General features: G+C 52.5%; 1 protein-coding gene across 6 annotated transcripts in view; it reads right to left on the bottom strand.

The window, feature by feature from the left end:
• LOC133240634 (cadherin-23) overlaps window positions 1-19,114 on the bottom strand; it is an 82,224-nt gene that overhangs the window by 13,620 nt on the left and 49,490 nt on the right. For 5 of the 6 annotated variants that reach the window (XM_061405788.1, XM_061405789.1, XM_061405787.1 and 2 more), the window contains 11 exons: window positions 13,605-13,738; window positions 12,836-13,045; window positions 12,206-12,313; window positions 10,451-10,553; window positions 9,098-9,223; window positions 8,204-8,407; window positions 6,256-6,714; window positions 2,851-2,967; window positions 1,523-1,747; window positions 459-628; window positions 99-236 (listed from right to left, as the gene is read on the bottom strand). In XM_061405788.1, the coding sequence (XP_061261772.1) occupies window positions 99-236; window positions 459-628; window positions 1,523-1,747; window positions 2,851-2,967; window positions 6,256-6,714; window positions 8,204-8,407; window positions 9,098-9,223; window positions 10,451-10,553; window positions 12,206-12,313; window positions 12,836-13,045; window positions 13,605-13,738 (1,994 nt within the window). Of the gene's footprint in view, window positions 1-98; window positions 237-458; window positions 629-1,522; window positions 1,748-2,850; window positions 6,160-6,255; window positions 6,715-8,203; window positions 8,408-9,097; window positions 9,224-10,450; window positions 10,554-12,205; window positions 12,314-12,835; window positions 13,046-13,604; window positions 13,739-19,114 lie in introns of those variants that run through there. The other variant, XM_061405791.1, reaches the window with a different exon arrangement.

The following is a 19,114-nucleotide window of genomic DNA, read 5'->3' as shown; positions in this document are numbered from 1 at the left end:
AGGGGTGACTGCAATACTTTTGGTGGCTTCTCAGCCTATGACCCTGGGCCCTTCCCACTTCCCATTCCCCAAACCCAGGCCCTCCATTGCCCACTTACTGTGGTGGGGCTGATGGCAAACTTGCCCTCACCATCCACAAGGCTATACTCAATGAGGGCGAAGTTGCCTGAGTCAGCATCAGTAGCAGTGACCGTCAGGATGACTGTGCCCACAGGAACATCCTCAAAGACAGCTTCCTGGAGCCCAGTGGGCAGAGAGAAAGCATGGGCCATGGTCAGTCTAGAGTCTCTGCCCTTGCCCAAGAAACTCACTGATGCAGACAGCCCAGAGCATCAAGCTACTCATGGATGGTCATTCCCACGGGACTTGAAGGCCGCCAGGGTGGGAATAGAAGATGCCCAAAGGTCCCAAGGAATGGGCATGGGTCCCAGACCCAGTGTGTGGGCCTGGTCACCCACCTGGTAGGACAGCTGGTCAAAGATGGGGTTGTTGTCATTGATGTCCACAATCTCCAGGTAGACAGGGATCTCAGCTGCCCGGGGTGGGGACCCATTGTCTGAGGCCCTCACGGTGAAGTTGAGCCAGTGCACTTCCTCATAGTCCACTGTCCGGTTGGCAATGACCTTCCCTAAGACACAGAGACTCTCACCGTCATCCTGGCCACCCCTCACTCGTGGAAGCTCTCTGAAGTGGGAAGAGAAGGATCTGGGGCTCTGAGGATGAGCACAAGGGGTCCACTGAGGGAGAAGGGTGGCTAGGCGTCACTGCCCAGCGGCTGGCCAGAGGGCCGAGAAGAACTGGTGTCTAGCTCTTCTCCTCACTGGAAGGGCAAGAAAGCTTTTCACAAGGCAGAAAGGGACTTCCCTGATGGTCCAGTGGTTAAGAAATCGCCTGCCTATGCAGGGGATATGGATTGAATCCCTGCCGAAGGCAGGGGATATGGGTCTGTTAAGATTCCATATGCTGTGGAGCAACTGAGCCTATGCACCACAGCTACTGAGGCATACTTAGGGCCTGTGCCCTAAAGAAAGCCACTGCAATGAGAAGCCTTAGCGCTGCAACTACTGAGCCCATGCCCTGCAACTGGAGAAAGCCCATGTACACCAACCAAGACCCAGTGCAGTCAAAAAAAGAAAAAGGGAATCGTTAAAAAAAAGTTGGGGGCGGGATGTACAAAAACAAGTCGAGGACCTCCTCTTGGACACTTCTCTCGGCCTACTTGTCCCCTGAGTGATACGAATTGTGGAGCTTGAGTGGTAGAGAGGGTGAGGGATTATTCCAGGTTCCAGCAGATGCTGAAGGGGCTTCCGTTCTAAGCGGGAGCGAGGCACCCCATCCACGCTTCCAGACCAGGCATGCAGGGGTGACTAGAATGTTAACCATGTCGGCCCTGGTCCCGCCCGCTGAGGGGTCATGGTGGGACCTCAACTGGAGGGTGAGAAGTGATCCTGGCCCCTCTGGGAGGCTAAGCAGACACAGACAGATATTCCCCAGACTTCCTCTGGCAGACCTTCCCACCTACCTGCCGAGGAGTCTTCCAGCTGGACATAGCCCGGGGGCATCAGGTTCAGCAGGGAATAGGTGATCAGCCCATTGAGACCCTTGTCGGGATCCACAGCTGCCACAGCGATGAGCGTGGTGCCTGGGGTGGCCCCCTCCAGGATCCGCTCTGTGTAGTAGGTGATCCCGAAGGGCTTGAACTGGGGTGTGTTGTCATTGACGTCCAGGATGTTGACCGTCAGTTTGGCTGGGGTGGAGGTAGCAGGTGAGAGTGGCATGAGAGGCCTGGTGTGGCTGGGTCAGGCCTTCCTAAGTCTCAGCCGAGCCCGGAGAGGACGGCAGCATCTTACAGACCTCCCGGGGCTCCCTGAAGCTCGGCCCTAGCCTTGGGTAGTGGTCTGTGCCCGCTGACTCTGGTCAGGTCGCTCACTCTTCCATAGGGAGAGGGGCTTGGGTTCTGCCAACTGACTGGTAACCTTGGTGGAAGCCCTGGCCATCACTGTTGTGCAGTTTCCTAACTTGTCCCAGGGGACAGAACTCGGATGATCTGTAAGACCCTTTTCCATGATTCGACCTTTTGTTTCCCTCTGACTTGTTCCCTCTGTATAACCAGCCTGGGCCCTTTGTTCTCTGAGCCTGGGACAAGCAGCAGATGACTAGGTCCACCCTTCCTGAAAACTAGGGCTTCTGGGCTATAAAGATAAGCAGCCAGTATCTGCCAAGCCCCAGCCAGTATCTCCCCGACTCCAGCTGTCTCTGCCTCATGGCAGAGGCCACGCCATCCATAAATCCCCCTCCACGCTCCCTGCTTGGCAAGATTCAGTGCCTCTAGCAGCCCCTCCTGGCTCATGCTGCAGGCAGAACAGCCTGTGCCCAGCCACAGAAGGCAGCTTGCATGCCCTTCTCTTCTCCGCTGTGGTGTCTGTGGCTTCACAGACTTGCCTTGCTCTTTGCTGCCTCTGGCCTGACCATGTGGCTTCTTAGCAGATCTGAAGGTCCTGTCTCACATCCCAGCTATACCCTGGTTACCAGTTCTGACAATGGGATTCCGACCTAAGTCTCTATCAACCCATCCTTTCCTCAGTCCCCTTCCAGCGTCTACCATGCCTCCTTCCTACTCTGAGGCTTAGAGTTCAAGACACACATCTCTGGGCTTCTGGATCCGCCACTGTTGAGCTCTGCCTAACAGCAGGGACACAGGGCCACTCCCAGCCTCGCTGTAGCTGCCACCTTCCCCGGCCGCCACCCCTCCTCATGCAGCCTGACTGCTGGCAACCCCTGTAGCCGGTCTGCTGCTCGCCCCCAGGACCAGGCCTGCCTCTCTATGGGACCATGTGGGAGAGGCCTTACCATTTGGCACACTGACGGAGCGCTCTGGTAGGTCGCTGGCATTGTCAATCACAGAGAGAGTGACCTCATAGGTGGCAACCAGCTCCCGGTTCAGAGGGGATTTCACCATTACAGACCCTGTAGACCAGACCAAGTCAGGTTCAGCCCCAGGGGAACCCCCTAAAATCTGGGCCTCCCAGGGGTGCTCCTGGCCAACCCTCCCAATCCCCACCACGGGCAGTGGGCCCCAGTGGACCTGGGACTTGCCGTCTCCTCTGGCTGGATGAGACCACAGCTCCTGCAAGCTGGGGCATGTCGCTCTGCCCCTCACTCAGCGCTCACCAGCCCGGCAGTTATCTAACCTCTCTGTACCCCTTTGTCCTCATTTGTGAGATGAGGACGATTACTGTACCTACCGCAGAGGGCTATTTGGCAGATTATAACAATTAAATGAATTTAATGTACTTGTAAAGGGCTTAGAACAGGGCTTGGCACATAGAAAGCGCTATGTAATTGCTTGTTTAAAAAAATGCTTGTTGGAATTTCCTGGTGGTCCAGTGGTTAGGACTCCATGTGTTCACTGCCGAAGGCCTGGGTTCGATCCCTGCTTTGGGAACTAAGAGCCCACAAGCCACATTGCATGGCCAAAAAAAAAAGCACCTTGTATTCCACAACACATGAATATACTGAACCATTAAACTTATGGTTAAAAATGGTTACGATGGTAAATTTTATATGTATTTTATAACTTAAAAAACACTTGTATTCTAGGGAGATCAAGCATAAAGGAAGGTCAATGCATTGAAAATCCCTGATGGGGGTCCCTGGAAGGGACAGCAAGCAGTGGCACAGTTGGACAGTAAGGCCCACCCCCTTGTCATGATAACGGGGTTGCGGGGCATGGCATGGCCGCCTGACAAAGGAGCTGTACAACAAAGAGCTGTTTCCTTCCCTCCTACCCATTGCCCCCAAGCCCTAGCCTGCTCCTGATTCACAGAGGAGCCCTCCAGAAGTTTGGGCTTGAACTGGACAGACAGTTTTGCCGATCTCAGGCCTGGCTCTGTTCTTCCTGCCAGTGTGAGGGCCTGGTGGCTCTTCCTCCCATTGGCCTCATCCTAGGGTGAAACCTCCTCTCTTTCCCAGCTCCCTCTCAGGTACTGGGGTGTCTGGGACTCCCTTCCCCCTTGGCAGACTCCCCCTGCTGAACTCCTGTCCTCCTCGGGTCCCCCATGGTGGGGCAGTCACTTACCCTGGGCCGCTGCCTCCTCCTCCTCCTCCTCTTCCTACTCTCGCTCCCCGTCCCCGAGGCTGGGGAGCGAGGATGGGGAGAGGGTGGCTGCATTCAGTCTGCAAAGGCTGGGCCACGGCCTTGGCCCAGGTCCCACAGGATGGGAAGGGTGGTGGGGGTGCGGTGGGTATGGAGGAAGGCGATGGGGTGAAGCAGAGAAGAGATGAGGTGGGAAGTGACAGAGAAACAGAGCTCAAACCTGTGGGCCTGCCAGCCATGAGGAAGAGAGAAGAGGGTTAACACCAGTTAGTTCAGGGTGCAGAGGGGATGGAGCAGAGCAGGGCATAGGGGACTGAAGGGCTCAGAGCTGACCAGGGCAGGAGATTTGGGAGGGATGGGGTGGATGGGAAGAGGCAGAGGGGTGGGAAGCTAGGGGAGAAAGGGGGAGCCTAGTAGAGAGGAGCACCCAGCGGGCTGAGGCTCTAACAAGAAAGAGAGAGGCGAGCAAGGGAGGAGGAAAGCATGAGAAAGAGGGGCAGAGAAGACACTGGAAAGGAAAACAGAGAGAAGAGAGTCAGTTGGAGAGAGAACAGGAAAAAATGGTAGAGGCAACAGTATGCATAAAGCTGGGCAGGGGCATGGGGCAGCTCTCCATGGTCCTGAGAAACCACTGCAGTGGGAACGTTGCTAACCTGACTCAGGACTAAGTCATCTAATTCCTCCTAGTGGCTCCTGGTTTTCCTGTCTTCTTTTTCTCTTTGGGCCTCAGAGGCATATTGATTTAATCTACTCTGTAGTTGTTTGCACATGATGGTCACTGGCATTACTCTTGTTTTATGTATGTATCTTTTCCCTTCTGTTCTCACACTCCTCTCCCCTTCTCTCCTCCCCTTGGGCAATGCATTCAAGTGTATTTATTGAAAGTGTTCCTGAAAATCATGTATTGTTTTTGTGTATGTATTTTATATTTATGCAATGGGATTTGAGTATACACACACACACACACGTATATATATATGTATATAACCCATTCTGTTTCTTATCATTTTCAGTAAGTACTTGATTTTAAGGCTCCCTGCCCCCACCTCACGTTTCTCTGTGTGAGCCTAGTCTATTGCTTCTAAGCTGCCTGGTGTCCCATGACATGCACCCACCACATTTTACTCTCCAGTATCCCAGGGATGGATGCCTTGGTTGCCCTCAAGCTCCTGTCACCAATAACACTGCAGTGAACATCCTCAAACAGTTTCATTATCAACCTGAGAACCTCCTTGGGACATATATCTAGGAGCAGAATTGCTGGGTCATTGGGTATTGCTGGATTGCTGTCTAGATAGGAAATTAGTCAAAATTCCTACAGTAGTGTATGATGTCCCCATATTGTCACCAATACTCAATGCTGTCCAGCATCCTAATGTCTGCTAATCACGTATGGAAAACCAATATCTCATTGCTGTTTTACTATGCATTTCTCTGAGTAACAATGATTTTTAGCATTTTGCCATAGCCATGTTAGTTTTTCTGTCACTTCTCTGGGCCATCCAAGAAGTATATCTATAAGTTAGTCCCATGTCTCCTCCTTAACTCCCCTCAGAGGCAAAAATGCTGAACTTTAAGAAAAATAATAAAATTAAAGTCAAAGTTATAAGCTGCAAAAATTGTGAAAGATAAGCCACAGTTTCCCTTTGGTTTGTGATAGTGTAAGAAAATCATTAAGGGTATACATATACACACATATAACATAGAAATATATATGTGTGTGTACATATATATGTGTGTGTGTGTGTGTGAAACTTAGAAAGAAGTTAAATGGCCTGGATACATATGAAGAAAGTGTTCAGCCACTCAGTTATTAAAGAAATGCATATTAAAAAATGCAATTTTCCTATAATATTTAACGCTATCACAAGTGTGGTGAGATGGGCACACTCATACAATACTGGTAGAGTAAGATAATTAGGGAGCTGGTCAAGGGGGAAGGAAGAAGAGAAGGGAGAGAGGGAAAGAGCCAGGGGAGAGATGGCAAAGAGAGGGAAGGATGTGGTGTCAGCAGAAGGGAGAGGAGAGGAGGAAGGAGCAGCTGATGGGTAGGGAGGGTCAGAGAGAGGGAGCAGCAAGTGGGGTAAGGGAGAAAGCAGAGAACCAGGAGACTGGGCAGGGAGTCCGGAGGAGGGCCGGAGGGGAGCAGGCCTTGGTACCTGTGTTGATATTCACGGCAAAGGCATCCTCCTGGTCAGGCACCAGGCGGTCAGTGTCGTCCTTGGCCACAATGTCGATGATGTGGTACTCCAGCTCAGGATTGAGGTCACGGTCAATAGCGGTGACGTTGGCAATGACAGTGCCTGGCTCAGCTGACTCCAGCACGCTCACCGTCTGGATGGGGTTGAGGAACTCGGGGCGGGAGTCATTGATGTCATCGATAAGGACAGTGATGATGGCTGTGCCGGAGAGAGGGACGGCGCCCCGGTCGGTGGCCACTACTGTCAGCCTATATGACTCCTGCTCCTCCCTGTCGATGGTGGCATTGCCGACGCGGACGATGCCGCTGACTGGGTGGATGAGGAAGCGGTCCTGAGCCCCAGCTTCTATTCGGTAGATCAGCTCCCCATTGAGGCCACTGTCCTCATCCGTGGCTGTGATCTGAAGGACCGAGAATCCTGTGGGGGTGGGAATGGGGAGCAGCTGACAGTTACCTTTTATATAAAAACATCCCACCAAGATACTTTCCTTGGGGGTCACAAGGGCCTCTTCCCACAATAGCCTTGCTAGCACCTATCTTTGTTATTTTGTTATATATTTTAAAATGTATTTATTTTTAATTGAAGTATAGTTGATTTACAATGTTGTACTAGTTTCAGATGTACAGCGAAGTGATCCAGTTATATATATATAATATATATTCTTTTATATTATAGGTTATTGCAGGAATATTAAATATAGTTCCCAGTGCTATATAGTAGGTCCTTATTGTTTATGTGTTTTATACATAGTCGTGTGTATCTGTTAATCCAAAGCTCCTAATTTATCCCTCCACCCCCAGCTTCTTTTGGTAACCATAAATTTGTTTTCAAAGTCTGTGAGTCTAATTCTATTTTGCAAATAAACATCCATCTTTTATGCATTTTTTTTCACCTGCAATTTTCTACAAAAATGGTGTCCTATTTTATTTTCCTTATTTATTTTGATTTTGTCCTATTTATTTTGATTATTTGAGACTGAACAATTTTTTAATAATTCAATGATTAGTTGTATCTTCTCTTCTGCAAAGTGTCAGTTTTTGTCCTTTGCCTATTTTTGGTCAATTTATACACACTATATAATTATAATAACTTGTGATAAATATCTTTTTTTCTCAGTTTTTAGTTCACCTTTTGGTACTGGTTATATGATGTAAAGAAGTTGAAATGGTTCATATGTACCAGAACTTAATATTTTTCCCTTTTTTATGTTTTCCTGTTTCTTAAATGCTTAGAACCTTATCTTTAAAGCAGACAAATATTCACCTGAAGTGTCTTCTCTTATTTTTTAATGTTTTATACTCTTTTATATTTTCTTTAGGGTGTCTTTGGGTTTCTTTCTGGTGTCTGACATGGGATGAGAATCTACACTAAATATGAACAAATGTTTTGCACACTGAACAGTTTTCACTACTGGTTTTATCATTTCCTTTATGACATAATGTTACATTTCTTAATTTACCCATCACTGTTGCTGGGCTACTTTGTCTCAGAGTCTTGTGTTCATATCATGTGGTTTTAAATACTGGTAATATGTTGTAACACCTGGTAAGACAAATCTAGCTTTATTACACTTATTTTTCAAAATGTTCTTTAGAATCAAACTTATCTCCCAAATCATATTTGATTTTGATGGAAATCATGTTAATCCTATTTTGACTTTGAAACAATCAGTCTTTCCATACAGGAACACGGAGGGAACATATCTTAACAATTTTGTTTTGTTCACAAGACACTGTAGGTCTGAGAAAGGAAGGGAGGGGGACGTGGGTCTCCTGACCCCCTCTCCGCCCACCCTGCTGCCCATCCTTCTCCCCGCTGGAGGCGACTTCTGCCTCCAAACTGTGAGGCTGCAATCCCCACACACGACCAGCTCCCGTCTGGAGGCTGGGGCCTGATCCCCGCCTACCTGGTGGGCAGTTCTCCAGCAGGTGGACGGTGACAGCGGCAGGGCTAAAGGTGGGCCAGTTGTCATTGTCATCCAGGATGGTGACGAGCAGGTCAGCGGTGCCATTGAGCAGCCCGATGTCCTCAGCCAGCAGCAGCAGCTCCAGGACGGGGGGTGAGAAGGCCTCCCGGTCAATGACGATACCTGACCTCACTGTCACCACACCTGGTACCCAGCACCACCGGCCAGGGAGATACAAAGGATAAGAGATGTGGTGGAGAAACCGGGCAAGAGCCAACCCAGGGGGGACAGAAAAAGGTAAGGCGTGATGGGGACAGAGATGAAAGAGGAGCAGAGAAAGCAACACAATGACTTTCTTCCTCCAAGGTTCAACGACCAATGTTTAGGGAGGTCCCCTCCCCAGGTGTCCTTGGCAATTCTCCAGAGTTCTGCCTGAGATGAGTGCCTCAGGCTGGAGGGTTGCGCAGCTCTGCTGAGAGAGGTGCCAGCACATCCCTCCTTGTCTCCTGTCACCAAATTGGCTAGGCCTAGACTGATGCAACAGAGGAGTTTTGAGTCTGGTTCGAGGGTGGTTGCTTCCTCTGGGAGACTAGGGGCCCCATCCTCCAGCGGGGGAGGAGACAAGGAGGAGTGGGTTTTGGGGGCTCTCTACTGAGGCTGAGTTTATGCGTCAGCAGGTCACTTCTGTTGACCCCAAGCCTCTTCCTGGTTCTTCCTCGCTGGCCCCTGGGTGGCCTAATCCAGCTGTAAGATGGGGGCTGTGAGGAACAGGGTCCCTCTGGAGAGCCTGGACCCAGCACTGAGAAAGGAGACCGTAGATCTAGTGGTGGAGGCCGTTACAAGGAAGACTTGGAGCTGGGCTGGGAGAGCTGGGGGCGTGTGCAGAGGCCTCACCGGTGCTGTTGTCAATATCAAAGAGCCCGCTCTGGGCGCCCAGCAGCTGGTAGGTCACCACAGCGTAGACGTCCAGGTCTGCATCCAGGGCCAGGACGGGCCCGTTGAGCACCGTCAGGGAGGTCCCTGGGCCGGGGGAGAGGGGTCACTGCAGGGTCAACTTGAGCCCCCGCCCACCCTCCCCCGCCCCGCCCCGGTGAGCCATGGCTGACAATGGATGAGAGGAGGGGAGGTGAGGCGGACAGGTTGGGGGGCCCTGGGCCGGGCTGCGGCAGCCTTGGCAGACTGACGCAGATGCTTGGGGAGCAGCCTCAAAGCCCTGCTGGGGAGAAAACACAACAGCGGTGAGCAAGCCCCTCCGGCCCGCCCGGAGCACGCCGGCCTTCCCAGCAGCCTTTGAGGCTGGCCACCACGGGAGGGTCTGGGGGCTCCCTGATGTCCCCTCCCCGTTTGGGGCCCTGTCTAGGTATGCACCTCCGGCCCAGTCTGCCCACGTGTGTGTGTACACGATGCTCCAACGGCTGTCTGACCACTCAAGGCTAGGACCCACATGTGTGCACCGGACTCCGTGTTTACACAGCCACAGCACTCACTCTGTAATGCTCGCAGGCCTGGGAGGCCCACGCTGTGCATTCTTTCTCCGCAGGCGGTTATATCTGCACATGGAGTGCATCGTGCAGGCACCTCTGTGTATCTCTGCACACGTGTAAGCTGCACATATGCCTCACATGGATGTGCACTGGCACATGTGTGAGCATATACACAGGCAGGTTTAAGATTCATATTCCTACAGGGGAGACAGCCAGCCAGAGACAGGGAGTATCCCAGCTCACCTCTTCCTAACGTAAGACTCCAAGCTCTGGGGGCTGGGGAGGAGTGAGAGGACGTCCTCGGGGAGGCAGTGAAGAGGAGACGCAGTGCACGTGTGCGGGGGAGAGCCACACTGATCTGTGAGGGGCCTGCCCCGCTTCTGATCTCACATTCTCCCTGAGCTCTCAGAAGCCTCCAGGATGCCCTATGCTCCTGGAGCTGGGGGAGCATGAAGAGTGGGCTTACTTCCCTCCTGGGTAGCCTTATGGCTAAGTGGCCCTTGAGGAGGGGAAGTGGGGCTCTTCTCAGTCTTGGGGACCAATGACTGCCTCCAACCAGACCTGCGGCCTCCTTGGTGGCCTCTAGGAGCCTGGCAGCCCTGGTCCTCCAGCCCTTCAGAGCTGCACTCCCTTCTCCCCACCACACCCTTCTGCACTTGCCAGCTCTGTGTTCAGCCAGGCCTCAGCTGGGCCCCGAGCAGGCACAAGGAGCTCAGGGGGTGCCTGGTAGCAGCAGGGGTTCCCAGGTGGGCCCAGCACCTACCAGCAGGAGAGTTCTCCATCACCTCCGCCAGGTAGGTGCTCTCAGTAAAGACGGGGTGGTTGTCATTCTCATCCGCAAGAAAGATGAGCAGCAAGTCAAAATCCTGTGGGAGGCACAATGGGGGACAGGCTGAAGGCCATGTTCTGGTCTGGCAAAGTGCTCCAGGGGAGGAAGACTGGGAAGTGGGGTGGGAGGAAGGTCCAGGAAGAGAGGTAGATGATTAAAGAGCCCACACCATGGGTCCAGAGACCTGGGTTCAAGCCCCAGCTACGCCAGCAGCTCACAGGGTGGCCTTGGGCAAATCTTTTCCCTTCCCTGGGACTCAGTTTTCCAATCTGATGAATGGGGATCTTAACTCCTTTTCACAGAGATGTGTGAAGTTCACAGGAGAATGGATGTAAATGGTATTGAGTCATGTTCCATCTCATGATAAGGAAGGACTTCAGCCAGGAAGATGAACCTTAGTTTCCAGATCCTCTTAGCTGGCCTCATGCCCTGGTCAGAGTTCAGTCCGGTACTGCACTTTACACCTTTCAAAAACCACAGGTACAATCCTTATCTCTTGGAACCTCCCCAGTACCCTGGAAGCTTCTTCACTGCAGACATGGGGGAACCAGAGAAGGCGGTGATTACTCAAAGATGCCTGGCAACTTAGCAGCAGGATGGGGCCCAGCAGCCTCCAAGCTTCCTTCCCATCACTCCATGCTGTTCCTTTCGGGATGCCCCAGGCCCTCCTAAGAGGGCAGGTGTCCGTGGGGGAGGGCGTGACAGCAGGAGGAAAAGGTAGGAGTGAGAGAAGGAAGGAAGGAAGGGAAGGCACAGGGGATGAGAATACTGGCGGTCAGCAAGGACCTCTGGCCTTAAGGCTCCTCAGCCTGTACAGACACGAAAACCAAGGCCCCGAAAGGGCTGAGCCATCAACTGGTCAGAAGGAGAGCTGAGATGAGCCAGACCCTAGGACTCCTGCCCAGGACCCAGACCTCATGGACAGGGAAGAGGGCTGACCCAACCCCTGAATGCACTGTTTGCTTTGCAATACCCATCTCCTCTTAGTAAAGAGAGACAACTTTTTGGCTTTTGAGGGAAAGTGAAGTGAAAGTTGCTTAGTCATGTCCGACTCTTTGCGACCCCATGGACTGTAGCCTGCCAGGCTCCTCTGTCCATGGAGTTTTCCAGGCCAGAATACTGGAGTAGGTAGCTATTCCCTTCTTCAGGCTCAGGGAATCAAACCCAGGTCTCTCAACTCAGGAATTGAACCCAGGTCTCCCACATTGCAGGCAGATTCTTTACCGTCTGAGCCACCAGGGAAGCCCTTTGAGGGAAAAGCCACCTGGAAAATGTAACCCTTTTGGAATCCCAGAGTACATGCTGTGAGTACAGGTACCCCCTGCCCTGCTCGCACCCTCCCCCTCCCCCCAGTCCTGTGTGCCCAGATATCAGTGGTTTGAGGAGAAAAGATGCTAGCTGGTGTTTACTGAGTGTTTGCCATGTGCCAGGCTCTGGGCCAAGGACTTTACAGGTATTGGCTTCTTCGAGGCCTCGCCATGACTTTGGTGTGTGTCCACTTAGCAGAAGAGAAAGTAGATGCTAAGGAAAACTGACTTGCCAAAGCCACACACCCACTGACAGGCGGAAATGGGATTTGAACTGAGCCGTTGCTTACTGTAAATGCAATGCATCTAAGCCCAGGCCATGCCACCTGGATAAATCCAGTGGAGCCGTGCCCCTCCCCCACCCCACCCCCTGCAGTCTCACCCTCCTGGCTATGCGTGGGTTCTCTGGGTTGTCCTTTACGGAGATGGTCAGCCTGTATTCTGGGATCCGCTCGCGGTCCAGGGGCCGGTTCACTGTGATGATCCCTGTCTGGGATGTAGAGACTGGTGAGTTGAGGGGTGACTTGTCCCCCACTTTGGGCTCTGGCTCACCAAGGCCCAACTGCCCTGCCTGCAGGAGTGTCTGTGGATGACCTCCCTAAATCGCTAAAGATACAGTTTGGACAACCACAGTGGGTTAGCAGGCCAAGAGTGCCCCCCTTCCTGAGAGGGATGGTCCTTCGGAGGACTCCAGGGGGTCAGCAGCTAGTAACACTCCAAGAGGCCACGTGAGGACTTCTTGGTGCACCTTGATGCAAACAAGGGGCACCAAAGCTCTGGTCTCATCCCTGCACATGACAAGCCGTGGGGTGACAGGGGTCCCAGAAGTGGCTCACTTAGGAATCCAAGACTCCAAGCTTTCCAGACCCCCAAATGCCAATCGAGGGCAGAGACTTGAGGAGGAAGTGGAACCAGCAGAAACCCAGACAGTAGAGTAGCAAAGCCCCTAGGGCAGGGTCCTCTCTTTTAGCAAAAATCCTGGGGGCTTCCCTGGGGTCAGACTTGGCCCTACCGTGGCATTGATGGAGAAGGCCCGCTCTCGATTGCCTGCAGTGATGTTGAAGGTGAGGAGGGCGTTGCACCCGCTGTCAGCGTCGCTGGCCAGGATACGAGCGACGAAGCTGGAGATGGGGCTGTTCTCACTGATGGTGACGTTCATGGGCAGGTTGAGCAGCACAGGGTCGTTGTCGTTAATGTCCAGCACCCGGATCCCCACCAGCATCTGAGGCAGGTCAAGGGGGAGGAGGAGGTGAAGGAGGAGGACCAGGAGAGAAGGGGGTCTGGGGGAGATGGAGGGAGGGAGAGGAGGAAGAGAAAGGGACGGTGGACATGGTGGCCAAGGAGACAGTGGAGGTGGGGGCAGATGGAGCAAGATGGCAAACAGGTGGCACCTGAAGAGGGAGAGGCGCCTCTGGTCATGGGGAAGAAAGAGGAAGAAAGGAAAATGATAAAGGCGGCAAGAGGATGAAAGTGAGGATAAGAGGGAGGCAGAAAAGGTAAAGAGGCAGAGGCAGGGTGCAAACAGCAGTGACAGGTGCAGAGGCCTGGCTGACAGCAAAGTCTCCCCTGGGAGCGCCGAGCGGCCGTGGCCGCCAGGCCCAGCCTCCACGGGTGAGCCCCACAAGGACTCGCAGGTCTATTAGGGGCCCTGAGGGCCTGGACTGGCTCTAGAGCAGCCTGAGGCCGCTCTGGGCGTGAGGGTGGCAGTGTTTAGAGGCGTCTCTGTGGAGAATTCCGGGGGTGGGGAGGTGAAGCCAATGGTACAGGGCCCCCAGACTCACCGTGGAGCTGAGCGGGGGCACCCCTCTGTCTCGGGCACAGATGGTCAGGTTGTAGAAAGCAATGGCCTCCCGGTCCAGCTCCACATCCTTCCGGACCCGCAGCACCCCCTCCACGGGAGAGATCAGAAACTCCCCTGGGTGTTGCCCAGGAGAGGCTAGAGTCAGCAGAGAATGGCCAGGAGTGGTGGGGAGCCCAGGCCTCTTTCCGCTTCCTCCAGTGAGCCTTACAGTCGAGGCAAGGGGTCTCCAGCACCCCCAGCTTCAGGACCTGCCAAAGGCTGGGACACGCAGGCGGAGGGGAACAGGTAACTGCTAGGGTACAGCTAGGGTACTGACAGGGGCCACTCAGGCCCTGGCAGCCCTGACCACCTGGGTATGATGGTTATGTTGAAAAGTGGGGGCTCCCTTTCTACACAGGCATTCGTTTTCTCTCCACCCTTGATCAGAAATCAATGAATGAAGGTATCGGAAACTTCGTAATATGCTATTCTTTCCAGATAGCTCATCTTGCAAAACAGGATACTGGGGAAGGGCAAAGCTTACCACAGAGGAGCACCCTGACAGTGGTGAGGCACTAGGGAGGATGGAGTGGGAGGGACTGAGGACGGGGAGCCCCCAGCTGCCCTCCATTCAGCCCTGGTACTGAGCCAGGTGGCGAGCAGCCAGGGATCTCCCGGGCCTGTGGCCACCCCTCAGCCCCTGGTCGGCCCTGACTTCCTTTCTCTGAGGTTTCTGAGGCCCCTCAGCTGGCCCTGTGGCCTCAGTCCTTGTCTTGGCCTGGCTGAGGGGCCAGATGTCTGGGAATGCCTAGAGTAAGAGCCTCAGATTCTCAGGCTCTGAACGGGAAGAGACCTCAGACACCATCCTGTGTCCTTTGGAAAATGAAATGGGAAAGAAGGCTGATGGTTCAAGCTCCCACTGCAAGTTAACAATAGCAACTGGACTCAAACCCAGTGCTCTGCATCTCAGCTCAGTGCACAAGGGCCTGAGCACTCAGAGCTGGCCAGGGTGGGAGGGGTAAGGTCAGGGAGGGAATGGAGGAGAAGAGCAGGGGCGGGGGAATGCCAGGGGAGTGAGTGGGGTCCCAGCTGGATGAGAGCGCTCAGGGGGCTGACAGTGAAAGATGAACAAGGGAGGAGCAGCAGAGACCCTGAGGAAGAGGGGGTCCTCTCCATGCACTCCCCCAGGAAATGCGGACAGGGAGAAAGTTACTTCCTTCGCTTTCCCTTTTGACATTTAGGGGCAGAGGCTCAGGGTGGGGCACTGACTTGCTGAGACACACAGCCTCAGGGTGCGGTAAGGACAGAGGCCCAAGCTCCCCAACACTTTGCTCTGCCTGCTCCTCCACGTCCTACCTCATAACTCTCTGCCCCCAGCTCCCACTGCTCTGATTCACCAAAACAGCCTGTCTGAGGCCCACCTGCAGCTGGGAGTTCCCACCAGCCCTTCCTGCTCCCAGTGGCCCTGTGGGCTACACCCTGCTTAGCGGGGGGCGGAAGCTGCTTGAAACAGGATTTCCTGAGCCCGATAGTCCAAGGTCTCCAGAGGACTGGGGATTCCCTTTGTAGGGGTTTCCCAGCCCTGTCTCAGAACCTGGCCATGTGTGAGCAGATGGCCAGCTGCCTTCTTTCCAAAGACAGCCACCTCCTGGAAGAAAGGGAAGAGGTTCTGAAGCTCAGGGGAGCAGGCTTGAGGTGATGGGGGCTGGGCCCAAGCTAGAGCCGCATGAGGTCAGATCAGTGAGGCAGTGGGCAGGTCAAAGGCCCCCCACACTGCAAGTTATCCTCCTCAGAGCTTGCCCTGGGGCCTGAACTCCCCATCACTCCACTGCTTCTGGAGACAGAGGTTTAAAATCAGAGGCTTTCCAACAGTCATATCCAGGTATGCATGCTGACTCACTCCTATGTGCCCTTGGGCATGCGATTAAATCTCACCTTCATGTTCTCATCTGAAAAATGGGCTAATAAGGACAGGCCATTGCAGGGTGGTGCTGGTACTGGACAAGGCCCCGTTCATCCTGTGTGCTGGACCCACCGCAGCTCTTTATATCATTAGGGGAACCCTGAAAGGGAGCCCAGGCAGCCCTGTGAAGAAGCTGGGGGCTTACACAGAAGACGAAGATGTACGAAAGGGGTCCCAGGAGTGGACATACCACAAGGGGTAGGATGTAGGTTCTGAGAAGGCTGGGGCTGGTGGCAGAGGCACAAGCGATATGGCCTGTTTCCCAAGTGCACTTTGACCACGTGTCTCCTTGCAGCTTAGTGGGGCTCCAGTCTCCCCCCAGCAGGAGCCCCCTCCATGTTCAGACTGCAGTGGTGGGAAGGTGACCTTGAGGCTTGGTGGCCTGGAGAGCATCCCTTCACCCACAGTGTCGCTAAACCAGCTTTCTGCGGAAAATAGCACCCCACCCCCTGATTTACCAACATGGTGTCAGTGAACCCAGAGCTGAGGAGAGAGATGGGGAGGGGATGTTGTGACCTGTGCCAGCTGCTCCATCAGGGCACTGTCAGCCTCCCCACCCCTCCCAGCCTCTGCTCATCTCCTCTGGAGTGGGGGCTCTGTTCAGTGACCAGCCCCCCCCCACCGCCGCCAGGTTATCCTTGGGCTCTGAATGTCTACTCTTGGCCTGCCTCCATGAGGCCCCAAGTTCCTGGGCTGGCCCCAGTCACGTGTACATCTAACCCAGCAGGCTCTGCACAGGACTGCAAAGGCCGGTGCCAGGGAACAGTTTGCTGGCCATGTGTGTGAGTCCTGCACCCTAGAGGCAGGTGCAGAGAGGGCCCCTGTCTGGGAGGGGGCACAGCTGCCCACCCAACACCCACCTGTCAAGCAGGCTCTGGCAGCCTCCTGAACAGGAGCAGGACTCCTGTTAAGTGACAGCACCTCTGTGTGTGACAATAGCAGAGAAAGGCCCAGGCTCTGCTGGCTGCAAAGCAGGAAGGCACAGAGTGCTTGGCCAGAGAAAGGACTTTTTGGGACATGACAGAGTGACATATCAGAACAGAGTGACCCATCCCAAGCTCTGGACAGCAGGGGCTCCAAGTCTGGCCTTACAGAAGTAGATTTGCTTTTATAGTCTCTTAATTGAAAATTCATCCCAGGCTCTATTCTCCTCTGTCAGCCAGCTCAATGCACTCCTCTCACCTCATGCCTTCATATATCTCTGGGGTGACTACTCCCAAATACCTCTCTCAACAGCAGACTTCTCTCCTGAACTCCTGGTTTGTATACCCAAGCCCTATCTGACATTATATCTGCTACTGTGGGCAAGAATCCTTTAGAAGAAATGGAGTAGCCCTCAGAGTCAACAAGAGTCTGAAATTCAGTACTTGTAGGCAATCTCAAAAACAACAGAATGATCTCAGTTTGTTTCCAAAGCAAACCATTCAGTATCACAGAAATCCAAGTCTATGCCCGAACCACTAACACCAAAGAAGATGAAGTTGAACTGTTCTGTGAAGACCTACAAGACCTTCTAGAACTAACACCAAAAAAGGATGCCCTTTTCATCATAGGGGACTGGAATGCAAAAGTAGGAAGTCAAGACATACCTGGAGTAACAGGCAAGTTTGGCCTTAGAGTACAAAACGGAGCAGGGCAAAGGTTAACAGAGTTTTGCGAAAAGAACACACTGGTTATAGCAAAAACCCTCTTCCAACAACATAAGAGATGACTCTACACATGGACATCACCAGATGGTCAATACCGAAATCAGATTGATTGTATTCTTTGCAGCCAAAGATGGAGAAGCTCTACAGAGTTAGCAAAAAAAAAGACCTGGAGCTGACTGTGACTCAGATCATCAGCTCCTTATTGCAAAATTCAGGTTCAATTTGAAAAAAATAGGGAAAACCTCGAGGCCATTCAGGTATGATCTAAATTAAATCCCTCATGATTTTACAGTGGAGGTGACAAATAGATTCAAGGGATTAGATCTGGTAGACAGAGTGCCTGAAGAACTATGGATGGAGGTTCATGACACTGTACAGGGGTGGTAGCCAAATCCATCCCCAAGAACAAGAAATGCAAGAAGGCAAAGAGGTTGTGTGACGAGGCCTTACAAATAGCTGAGAAAAGAAGAGAAGTAAAAGGCAAAGGAAAAAGGGAAAGATACACCCAACTGAAGGCAGATTCCCAGAGAATATCAAGGAGAGATAGAAAGCCTTCTTAAGTGAATAATGAAGAGAAATGGAGGAAAACAACAGAACAGGAAAGACTAGAGATTTCTTCAAGAAAACTGGAGATACCAAGGGAACACTTCATGCAAAGATGGGCACAATAAAGGACAGAAATGGCAAGGACCTAACAGAAGCAGAAGAGATTAAGAAGAGATGGCAAGAATACACAAAAAACTGAACCAGTTCAGTTCAGTTGCTCAGTCATGCCTGACTCTTTGCAACTGCATGAACCGCAGCACACCAGGCCTCCCTGTCCATCACAGACTCCCGGAATTTACCCAAATTCATGTCCACTGAGTTGGTGATGCCATCCAGCCATCTCATCCTCTGTCATTCCCTTTTCCTCCTGCCCTCAATCTTTCCCAGAATCAGGGTCTTTTCAAATGAGTTCATGGAATATGACTTTTGGCATAGTCAATAAAGCAGAAATAGATGTTTTTCTGGAACTCTCTTGCTTTTTCCATGATCCAGCAAATGTTGGCAGTTTGATCTCTGGTTCCTCTGCCTTTTCTAAAACCAGCTTGAACATCTGCAAGTTCACGGTTCACATATTGCGGAAGCCTGGCTTGGAGAATTTTGAGCATTACTTTACTAGCGTGTGAGATGAGTGCAATTGTGTGGTAGTTTGAGCATTCTTTGGCATTGCCTTTCTTTGGGATTAGAATGAAAACTGACCTCTTCCAGTCCTGGGGCCACTGCTGAGTTTTCCAAATTTGCTGACATATTGTGGGCAGCATTTTCACAGCATCATCTTTTAGGATTGGAAATAGCTCAGCTGGAATTCCATTTGCACGTAAAGGTAAAAGAAACCCAAGTAAGACGGTAGGCGCTGAGAGGGCGTCAGAGGCAGACACACTGAAACCACAATCACAACTAGCCAATCTGATCACACGGACCGCAGCCTTGTCTAACTCAATGAAACCAAGCCATGCTGTGTGGGGCCACCCACGATGGACGGGTCATGGTGGAGAGGTCTGACAGAATGTGGTCCACTGGAGAAGGGAATGGCAAACCACTTCAGCATTCTTGCCTGGAGAACCCCATGAACAGTATGAAAAGGCAAAAAGATAGGACACTGAGAGATGAACTCCCCAGGTTGGTAGGTGCCAATTATGCTACTGGAGCTCAGTGGAGAAATAACTTGAGAAAGAATGAAGGGATGGAGCCAAAGCAAAAACAACACCCAGTTGTGGATGTGACTGGTGATAGAAGCAAGGTCCGATGCTGTAAAGAACAATATTGCATAGGAACCTGGAATGTTAGGTCCATGAATCAAGGCAAATTGGAAGTGGTCAAACAGGAGATGGCAAGAGTGAAAGTTGACATTCTAGG

The sequence above is a fragment of the Bos javanicus genome, chromosome 28 (genome assembly GCF_032452875.1).
Source record: "Bos javanicus breed banteng chromosome 28, ARS-OSU_banteng_1.0, whole genome shotgun sequence".
Classification (NCBI taxonomy): domain Eukaryota; kingdom Metazoa; phylum Chordata; class Mammalia; order Artiodactyla; family Bovidae; genus Bos; species Bos javanicus.
This window is presented reverse-complemented; position numbering and strand designations above follow the sequence as displayed.